At 43.4% G+C, this 11,078-nt stretch overlaps 1 protein-coding gene across 6 annotated transcripts in view; it reads left to right on the forward strand.

The window, feature by feature from the left end:
* FYN (FYN proto-oncogene, Src family tyrosine kinase) overlaps positions 1-4,018 on the forward strand; it is a 136,574-nt gene extending 132,556 nt beyond the window's left edge. For all 6 annotated transcript variants that reach the window (XM_074819302.1, XM_074819301.1, XM_074819304.1 and 3 more), the window contains one exon: positions 2,399-4,018. In XM_074819302.1, the coding sequence (XP_074675403.1) occupies positions 2,399-2,607 (209 nt within the window). In that variant the 3' untranslated portion in view covers positions 2,608-4,018. The remainder of the gene's footprint in view (positions 1-2,398) is intronic.
* Positions 4,019-11,078: the final 7,060 nt, after the last annotated feature.

Consider the following 11,078-nt stretch of genomic DNA (forward strand, 5'->3'; position numbering starts at 1 on the left):
GTAGCATCTTGAAACCAGCAAGGCCAGAAGATTTGGTTTAATGCTGCCTTTGGGTTGATGATGACTAACAGACCACTAGTGTTGTTTTGTAATTTAATAAAAAAGTAAAATATGATTGAATATGTTCTTGCTGGATAATGAGGAACACCCAAACATTTGTTCAGTGTGTGGCAAGTTTTTATGGTTTGTTGTGAGCCTGTGTGACCTAACAACATCAGTTTGGAGTCAATAATACAGGAGAACCTTAACTCTATGCAGAATCTGATGTCTGCAGAGGACTGTTATTCTCTATTTTCATCATTCTGTGGAGTCCTAACCACAGACCACTTTAGGTGCTGTACAGAGTGTTTGCTCCTACTGATGACATCTAACAGCAAAAATACAGTGGGTGGATGCAGGTGATAAATCAAACACAAGAAACCAGTGGTAAAGTGTTGGTCCGCACATTAGGAAATACTGTAAATCTAACCTTTCTTTTTGCAATTATCACTGCTAAAGGGAACGGTAAGGAGAGGTCTGTCGGAGGATGAGGCAGTTTTCTGGTGAGGTTCCTCCATGCACAACAGGCAGCATAAGAAACAGCACATCAGTGCTTGTTTGAAAATCGAAGGTGCTGCAGTAAGCTAACCAGAACTGTGGCTTGACCAGGACTTGGCCAAATGAGACCCTAAATGCTAGTGGGGCAGCCTGTGAGAGGCTTCGAAAGTGAAGACAAGCATCTGGTGTTTTATATAGAAAGCAACAAGTAGCAAGTGGCAAGACCATGCTAGGGTGGTTACAGTAACAGGGTAGGAAAATGATCCTTGCAGAGACACTGCAAATGGATATCAGCAGAAGGAAATTACCCTGTCAAGATAAGAGGAAAAGGTGTTTTGTAATCCTAGCATGAGATGAGAATCTAGATGTGGATGGTCAGGAAAAGCTGTATTTTGCGGATGCTCCTTTCAAAACATCTTTAAGAATTAAACACAGTCAGGACGTGATGACATGAGTAAAGACCAAATCCAAGGATACAGCTAAGTCACCAGCCTAAATGCTACACAGTGTAAGGATATTATTCCCACTAGTCAAGGTTTAGAGTAGACAAATGAATCTGTATTGAAGAAGGTAGTTGAATTATTTCTCACAAATAAGTTTACCAAAAATATGAGCTAGAGATGATCCCCAGGGTCCTGAAGGTGGGACAAGAAAAGAGGACGCCCTGAAAGAACAGAGTGGAGGAGACCCAGGGAAGGATGGTGTCTTGGAAGCCAGGGAGAGGGTAAGCTAACAGAAAGAACAACATCAAGGTGCTGGTTTCTAGATTTGATCATGGAGGAACTTGAGTGTCCCTAGTAGTTCTCCTGCAGAGCTGCTTGGCAGGACCCACTAAGTCAGGGGAGTGAATGTTGCAGATATTTTTCACCAGAGGACTGGGGCAGGGCTTGCCAGCTGGCAAGCCACAAAGCCTGCAGTCAGTGTGCACTCTTTCTCTGAAATACTTCTGCACGCCTGTGGTGCCAGTCTTACCTTTGGTACTGTTAAAAAGCCAAAGGAATTACTGGAAGAGATACTTAAACTGAAGCTGAGATTGACTGCAATTAACGTATGGTGAAAAGCACTTCAACAGAGGAATCAAGGGTTTGAAGGGGTTGCATAGAAAAGACAAGGTAGCAAAGGGCCTGGCTTGCCTCTTAGAGACAAGCATGATGGTAATATAACTTTTTACCTTTTTTGAGAGAGAGCTGTGGCTATGCAGTGGAGCTGTTTGCTTGGCATTTGAGTTGTCTTCTGGGCAACTTTGTTCTTTTCTGGGTTGGGATGGAACAGTGAAATATGGTAGAAACAATACTAACCAGCACAGATCAAGGGAGTGCAGAGCAGCAGCAGCAGCAGTAAGCTTCTGAACTGATGTTGAAGGGAATCCTGCTGGACATCCCCGGCAGCTAAAAGTAACAGAGTTTGTCTTGAAGTCTTTGCAGCATGGCCTCACAGAGCACTTCAGGAAAGGCCCATGCTCAGTGTAAGGGTTTCAAAAATTCATCTTTGTTTCTAGAATTTTAAATAATGTTTGTTGTAATGCATTTATTTTCCTGAACCATTTCCCATATTTCACGGCTACTGTTGTTGGAGAGGGAAAGTGCCAAATCCCGCTGATTGTGAGTAAGCCAAGATGGTAACCATGGGAGTTGCGTTTTACTCATCACTGGATCCTAAAACCCTCTACTGAAAAAGAAAATAATCCAGGTTACCTTGCAGTAGGTGAAGAGCTGAAACAGGACATTGGCATAGTTTTGTTTCACTTGCCTGAACCAAAAGAAACTAGTATGATCAAGAAAACCATATGTAGTGTAGATGCAGTTATACTCGGGTTAATTTTCCTGTAATTTAACAGTGTGGATTTGTCTCCTCTTTACAGGCATGAATAACCGTGAAGTCTTGGAGCAAGTAGAACGTGGTTATCGGATGCCATGTCCTCAGGACTGTCCCATCTCCTTGCACGAGCTTATGATCCACTGCTGGAAAAAAGACCCAGAGGAGCGTCCAACTTTCGAATATTTGCAGGGTTTCCTTGAAGACTACTTCACTGCAACAGAACCCCAGTACCAGCCCGGCGACAACCTGTAAATCCCTGGTCTCCAGACACTGTCATGAATTACCAGGTGTTTCTCAGCCCTGCCCCACTTGGCCTTCACCTTCCAACTCCGTGATCGGCTTCTCCAGAGTGCAGCATCTTCCAGCACCGCCATGCACAGGAGGGGCTGAAGCTGGGAACTTCTGCAGCCCTTGCCTATGACCACTTGTCCTAATAATCTGAATGTCCTGGATGAAAAGGAGAAAAACACTTGTCTTTTTCTTAATCAAAGACTCCAAAACTGCATTGTATTGATGTTATGTAAACTGCAAAACCTCTGTTCATTGTAAATAGTAACTCAGTGCCAATAACTGATCCTAGTGCTTTCCTTTTTTTAAAACGCAAAACCTATGTGATTTTAACTAGTCTTCTCCTGATTCAACTAAAAGTATTATTTTCCAGAAGTGGCCTCTTTGTCTAAAACATTTTTTTTCATGTTTTAACTAATAAAAAAAAAAAAATCAGGACAGGTGTTTGGTTTTTTGCTTTTTTATATATAAAATATATATAATATATATACATACCTGTACATACAGTATATGGGTGCTATTGCAGAGGAAACTCATTTGGAATGGAATGACTCCTGCTGCAGCAGTACCCAGAAAGCGATAATTTTACTGAAGACATGAAAACACTGGTGGAATTCTGAAAGCCAGTGATCTAATTTTTGGCTTTTGCCAAGCATGATTTTTTTAAATTGGATTGCACTTTTTGTTTATGATTATGTACCTGTAGATGGTTGTAACTTTGCTCTTTCAGGAATCATGTGCTGTATTTACAGTAATGTTTCCAATGTTTGACAAGTGTGTGATGATTTGTTCTTGAAATTAAAACGAACATATTTAAAGCAAGAAAACTACACCATCACCGTTTGAACTGGAAAATTGAAACTGCAAGGACTTCTTGTATCAAAACACGTATACTGAAATGTTTCAAAAAGATTTATTAAACAGTGTAACCACATTCAGATGGTCTTAAAATCATAGCATTTAAGCCATGTCCACCTGCTAAACTGTTGGTCATACAACTAGGATTTTTCTGTTTTATGTGTAACATTTTTCCATTGTAAAATAAGTGTGTTAAATGTCCTGTACTGCTAATGAAATTACTTTCTTTATGTCTGCAAGTTCTCCAGTGGAATTACTATGCACTTCTTTACATTTCATGGGGGATGCACAGAACAAAGTATTACCTTTTCAGTTGTCTGTACCAGCCTTGAATTACTTACATTTAACCAAAAAAAAAAAAAAAAAATTCCTTTCTATTTCTATTGAGTTTTTAATACTGAGTTGCAAATTTTAAAGTCTTAATTACATTTTGTTATGGTTTATTTGCAAGTTTACATTTTAAAACTGTTTAACTTTCTTAATTTAGTAATTAAAAAAAAAGAGCATTTTACATTTGGATAGTTGTTCTTTTGTTTAAACTGTGGAGATAATGGTGGAGATGAGATAAAAACTTTTCAGGAAGGGGTGTCATGCCATTTGGGGCATCATATTTCATAGGAGTATGCAGACCAGTTATCTATGGAACATCATTTTCCAAATTATGAAGTCAATATGTTTTTAAACAGCTGGAGTTCAACTGTAAGGAAGATGGTTGAATGCATAGCTAGTCTCTCATTTCTCTGTTCTACAAGCAGTTTTTAATAGTTCTGTTGCATTTAACGTGAATACTTTTACAAGTGTTGCAGGAAAATATTTTCTATGCCTTGTATTTCTGTTATTGCTTTAAATATTGCAGCCAAGTAAGACTTCCTGACAGTTGAAACTTTTTTTAAAATTATTTAACACATTGTGAATTCATATTCCGAATATTCACACATTTTCTAAAGCGAACCTTTTTCCGTTCCTGAAAACTAACCCAATAATGAATTGAGATTCAGAGAACAAATTATCATTGTTTTAATATTTTCTATACAAAGCATTGACTGAAAATCATCTTGCAATGGAGGCTTCCACACTTAGCCTTTCTTGAAGTGTGAATTTATATGGCAATGTTGCTTGTTACAAGATTTCCATGATAAATTGGTTAACGTTTTACATGTAGAGTCTATAACGTTATGTACATGATATATTCAATGTTGCTGTACCTGTAGCTGTGGAGTACTGAAGAGGTCATAAATCTTGTTGGACTTTTAGCTTCCTCTTAGTACTTACAAAGGAAGTCATGGTCCTCTTTTTTCCCACAGCTACCCCCCTGCCTTAAAACGTCATCCACTGAACTGAGGACTCCATAGTAACTCAGCGGGCTGGCGAAGCCAAAATGTCACGTATTCGGCCCAGTGCTCGATGGCAAAGCATGGCCATTCTGCCAGGTTCCTCAGCAGCCTTTGCTATGCCACAAACTTAAGTGCAGTTTCCATCTGTAATGTGGGATGAGCCTAAAACATAAGTTTTGCCTATGTTTCTCATTGTAAGTAAGACTCAGATGGGGCGTTGTTGGGGTTTTATGGCCTTTATTTCTGATTCTTGGGTTTGCTGTTCCTTGTATTGCATTCGGTCTATGAGTACCATGTTGGTCTCTGCCGCATCTCTGCCTGCAGCTGGCTTGTGTGCAGACTGGTGCCACTGTTGAGTGGCAAATCCAAACCATTTCTCATCGGTAGCTTTTCCGCTTCTTTTTCTTAATGTTGGGAGTTTTGTTGTTTGGGTTTTTTAATCTCTCAAATAAAAACATTAGCAAAAATTTAAACAAGGTTGTTAGCATTTTTGCTATAAATTAATAAAAGCCTTTTCTTAAGCACTGTGTATACACCACAAATAGCTGTGTGGTGATTGTAAAAGTAGAATTATGAGATTAAGAATCTCCTGTTCTGCCCAATAATTTTTTTTAATGTAAGGCTAAATAAATCCCATCCGGATAAAAACAATTGGCCAAACGCTCCCCCCACCAGCCCACCTGACTCCAAACTGATCCATGGTGTGCCAGCAAAGTTCCAGAACAGGTGACCTACCAGAGCTGAAAAGACTCTTTGGGATGACCCAGGCATCTCTAGGCCGAGCTTAATCCAATACCAGTCCCAGGAAAAACAACAGGCAGAAATGTAATGCTGCTGTGAAAGGGACGGTTAGTATGATTAATGCCTGTTAACGTATTTCTATGAGAAGGAAATGATGTGAGACTTGGTGGGTCTTCAAAAAGGTCCAAAGTTTGTCAAAGGCAGTAACATGATATTCTTTAGCTTCCGCAAACAATGCTTGACATAGTTCTATGTGACGCACTGGTTTTGATTTAATTACCGCAAGTAAACACAAAATAGAAAAGTGATTAACTGCTAAAATTACAAGAATAATCACAAATGGAAAATCTGTCTCCAGTGCGAGCGTTTCTCCTGAAGCCTCTAGACTGGAAAGGACTACCTGCAGACCAGGAAGGAAGATTGCTAAATGTATTTGACCTTGCCACATAGCTTCAAGGTGAGTGGGAAGTTGCTCAGATTTATTTTAATATGCACCATACTTTTCTCAAATGCTGCAATAAAAAAATGCAGTACACTAATGAATGCTACCACATTGTACCCAAGGGGTTTAAGGGCCTCACATGAGGCTGAGCCCAAGCATGCAAGAGCTATTAGGAGATATACAGTAGCTCCTCTTCTAATGTGTAGACAATATTCATTCATCAAAGAAGTCTTTTCCTGTCTAATGGGAAATTACCACCAGCAGTGCAGACAAAAGGATATTTATTTTCTCCAATCGTGTCAGTTTGAGGGTCTGTCCGTCTTTCAGGAATAATTGAAGTCTGTTTGTAGCTCAGAAATCTCATTGTGTTCTGCAATCTTGGTAAGCAGTGATTATAATTTCCTGTGACTCATACACAGGGAAATTTTATCGCTGAAGGGAGTCTTGTCAATTGGGGCAGCTTTCCCTGCCATCTTAACTGAAGAAGGGGACACTTCAATTTTGGATTTTCCTGCACAGACCAAACCAGAACCCATGTCCTTTCAGCAGAAAAGGGAAAGAGGCCCTTTGCCAGGACGCCACTGGCATAGGGTGTTAGTGTCTCCGTCTCAGTGCTTCTGAATTTGTCAGGAGAAATTCTGACAGCTAAAACCAGGTTACTGAGGTTCATTTTGAATGTTAGAGGGGAAATGCTAGCTTCACATAAGTCTCACATAAGTGAGATATTTTCTGTTGACTTTTAATACAACCAGTGTTCTTATGTGTGCGTGTATGTATTTCTGTATCTCAAAATGCAATTCGCACACAAAACCATCTATACCTACACACGTGTCAATCCATCTCCTTGTATTCCTCCCCTGCAGCTGAATGTTTCAAATGTAAGATCAGGACATGAGTAGATTAGAGGACGGAATGGTGTTAACAACATAAGAAAGAGATTCTTTTTTTTTTTTTTTTTTTCCCCTGGCTTTCCACTACATGATCAGTTATAATCCCTATTCCCAAACCAGGAGAGGGGTGGTACCATCAAGCACTGCTGCTGCAGCCCAGTGATGCTGTGGGTCTCTGGCTACTGCGAAGAGCAAGCTGCAGCTGATTTCAAAGTCAGGGACAGAGAAAACATTTCTCCCAAGGGCATGGCTGCAGTTTGGGGCCTGTGGTGTGAGAATGCAGGAGGGCCTAAAGGGGAGAAGAGTGCCCTCCCAGGAGAAACAGGTCATTAGCTGGTAGGCTGTGCATCACATAGTGCAGAGTGAGATCCAAAGGTTGCAGCACCAGCTGTGCTCGCAGCGGCTGTGTTTTGCTGTGGCCAGGGATTTAGGTGATCAGATTAGAGCAGACTGGTGAGCATGAACTGCAGTTTCTCTTACCAAGTGTAAATATCTTCTCTGTTACAGGGTAGGGGTAAACAGTATATGTTCAAGATGAGGAAGAAAAATCGCAGGACTGGTGGGCTGTGACTGGAGGGCAAAAGTGTTGCATCTGCCTGACCAGGCCAGATGGAAGTTTGATTGTTAGCCTCATCGTTGGGAATAACTCAGCATTAAGCTCTGTGAAGAGCTAAAAGGGCAAAGAGCAAAGAAATAAGATTATCCTCCTTCCTCTATAGCCTGGCTAGAGCTTGCCGAAGGCTCTGGTTTGCTTTTTTCTGCATCAGCATTTGTTGCCAAGCCCCTGCACCCAGACTCTTGTGAAGTTTGCTCAGCTACTTATTGTCACAGCTTCACACAAAATCCCTTAGCCCTGTAATGGATGGATTTTCATCTGGAAAAAGAAAAAAGGATGCAGGGAAGCTTTCTGACCGTGTTGTAGCCTTAGTTGCTGGTCCTGGGGCTCACCCTCATGCGGAAGCCTGCCCAAAAGCCCTGGCATCCCCTACACTTTATTCACTGCCACAGTTCAGGCTTTGGGCTGCCTTCTAGCCCTGCTGCACTGCTGGATTTCCCCAGCTAGAAGATGTTACTCATACAGGAAGGGTCCCTGGTGTTGGGAAAGGGGTGTGGTGGTCCTAGCACACCCCTCCGGGTGGGGCCAGAGCCATCCCTCCCACCGGGCCAGGCTCCTAGAGGAGAGCAGCAATGCAGAGGTGCCTGTGGCTTCCCTGGAGGCCCCTCTGGCTCCCGGAGCTACCGTGGTCCTGGCCATCGGCAGCAGCTCGGGCATGGCTGCACGTAGCTGCCGCTGGGTCTTGGGGTGACTTGGCAGAGCTGTGTTGGTACAGCTCACTGTCCTGGTGACAATGGAGAAGTGGATGCTAACTCCTGCTCTCCTAAAAAAGCAGAGGCAAAGAGCCAAATCAGGAACCATTTTGCATCTTAAAGACAGAGGACTAGGTACATTTGATCATACACAAGAGCTCAAGTGTTCCCTCAAATTCCCATGCCTCCCAAAAGCAGCGCAGCCGCCAGCTGAGCTTTGTATATGACCTCATATACATCCAGCATATAAAACACACACCGCATACTGAACATTTGCATATGTTACACGTCTTTTGTTCCACTTGGGTGGCCTTCTCCTCCCCTTCCCCCTACCTCTCGCCCCATTACTCGCCTACGCAGCTCCCCTCACGTTATTCTAGACGTGTCATTTCTGAAGGACTACACATCCCGGTCCTGCAGAGAGTGGGGGCTCTGTTAATTGTCAAATGTTGAGTGGGTAATGATCAATGGATGACTAATTGGAAGCAAGAGGGAATAAAATAGGTATTACTTAGCTTCTGCTCTTAATTAAGAGAATGCATAATGCTGTGGGGAAAATCTTAACAAATGGCAGGAGGGTTTTTGTCATTATGCAAGGTTTAATTAGAAGCACTGCACAAGCTAACAGCCAGGTACTGTTTTCTCTCCTTTCAGGTGTCTCTCCAGGGCGTGACTGAAAAATTCCACAGCAAGAGCCTTAAAAAAAAGGGGGAAAATATTTTTGTAGGCATGTGCCTAGCAATCTAAACAGCAAGACATGAAAGAAAGCCCCAGCTTCCCTCACAGTGCAAAAGCAGCAAGAGGCGAGCCGAATGCAGAGAACCGGAGCAAGCGTGTCGTGTGCATTACGCTGAGGCAGATGGGATTAAATGCTCGTTGCAATGTCTCCAGGTTAATTCACAGCACCAATGTTAAGAGTGGAGCAATGTGACAGTGCTTTATTTGAACAGTTAATCATTTGGAAGCAAAAACATTTATGATTAGGTTCTCTGAAAATATAGATGCAGTAGGAAATATAAGAAGCAGCACTCGATATCTTCCTAATCAATAATGAAATATTACAACTCCTGAAGGACTAGGAACCACTTTTTATAAACAAGCTCCATGTTAGTTGCCTTGCAAACGAAAACACTCATCCTGCACTTGAATATTAATCTGTACTTTCTATGACAGGCCCAAAATGATGCATCACATTCTGCTTGTAAATAATATACAGATGAGAGGATACTAACTTTAAAGAGTTCAGAGTTTGATCTGGCTTTCAGTGAAGTCAGTAGGAAAACTTCAGAAATATAAAATAGGCCTTCAGAAAGCAATTAGAATGGCCTTAGTTTTGGGGACAGGGGAGGCTTTTGAAATTCTGAAATAAACTTGGATATCTGTTGTCTAAATTCTCTAATCCAAGAACAAGTTAATTGATAGCAGTTTCTACAACTTTGTGGGAGGGTACTTAGGTTTGGGGTGGACCTTATCTTTGTTTTGAAACGCACTCAGCAGACAGTGTTGTTAGCACAGTTAGCAGAGAGTGTCTTTCAAGCTTTTTTTTTTTTTTTCCTTCTTTCTCAGGCTGCTAAGAAAATTTGTAAAGCTCAAGTGAGAGGAACTGCTCCAAGTACCTGCTAGTTTCTGTGGTTTGACAAGTTAAAGAGGGGACAGAGATTGGTCATTTTGTCGCAGCTGCAGACACCATTAGGTCCATAGGTGTGATTTTTGGACCTGCAAGTGCTGGCCAAGCTCTGCTGGGGCAGGTTGGTGTGGGTCACAGCTACAGCTGCCCTCCTCTGGCCAACAGGCAACTGTCTACAGGAGAGGCAGGTGGCCACTGTTGTTTGCTGGGTGTTGCAGCCTGGTGTCCAGGGTATGACCAGTGGAAAATGGAAGAAATCTGTCCATAACCATTGCCAACAAGGGAGGCTGCTCTGCTGTGTGAAGGGAGACGTGTCTGATGGCTGTACAGCAAAGCCCTTTACAAACACAGCCCACAAATGCAGGTACTGATGCAACATCCTGGTGGAAGACTCTGCCCGCTGAGTCCCCATGCCCAGCCATGGCTGCCCACACTCCCCACTCCCTGGGGAGCTGGTTGATGCACTGCAAACACTACCTCAGTCCTTCACGTAAGCTGCAGGAAGGTCAGGCACTCCTCAGAGCAGCTCTCCCTCCCCACTCCCACCCTGTGTACATTCTTCAAGGCCCTGGTTTTGGCTCCTGTGTGGCCTTGGGCCCCTCGCTGCCCTTCCCTGCTGTGACACCCAGGCTGCAGTGGGGCCATCGCTGCTCTGGGGCGGGAGGCCATTGGGAGGCTGGCGAGGTGGGGAGCCACCAGATCCAGGTGTGGTGCAGCTCAGGGCTCAGGCAGCCCTACAGAATGCCGGCTGTGGGGTGCTCATGGTGCAAAACAGCTGTGCAGCAGAGCTGCCACACTTGAGTCCAAACCAGAGGGATTAAACCTTCAGCTGCTTCAAACAACTGTGACTGTCATGCAGCCACTCCGGCCACAAGGATCGATTGCCTGTTGTGTCTGGGTCTGGCTGGGAACTGCTGGCGGAGCAGGGGAAAGAAAGTCTGGGGGCAGCGAAGGACAACTTCGGGATGCCCCGAAAGGGAGGCTTGGTGTCCTGCTGGCCTGTGTCTCAGGGGAGGAGGGAGGAGGGAGGAGGGAGGGAAGGAGGAGGTCAGGACTGCCAACTGGAGGGCTACATTGACATGGGGTTTCTCCACGGGGAAGATAAGCTCAGGCTGCGGGGCATCACTGCACTGCCACCGATCCAATCGTATTTACTGCTCTGCTTGGGGGCACGCGCTGCTCCCAGCCGCTTGAATTTTCCCTCCGGAAATGTGAGCAGTCATTCCCTGACAAAG

The sequence above is a fragment of the Strix aluco genome, chromosome 3 (assembly GCF_031877795.1).
Source record: "Strix aluco isolate bStrAlu1 chromosome 3, bStrAlu1.hap1, whole genome shotgun sequence".
NCBI classification, from domain to species: Eukaryota; Metazoa; Chordata; class Aves; order Strigiformes; family Strigidae; genus Strix; species Strix aluco.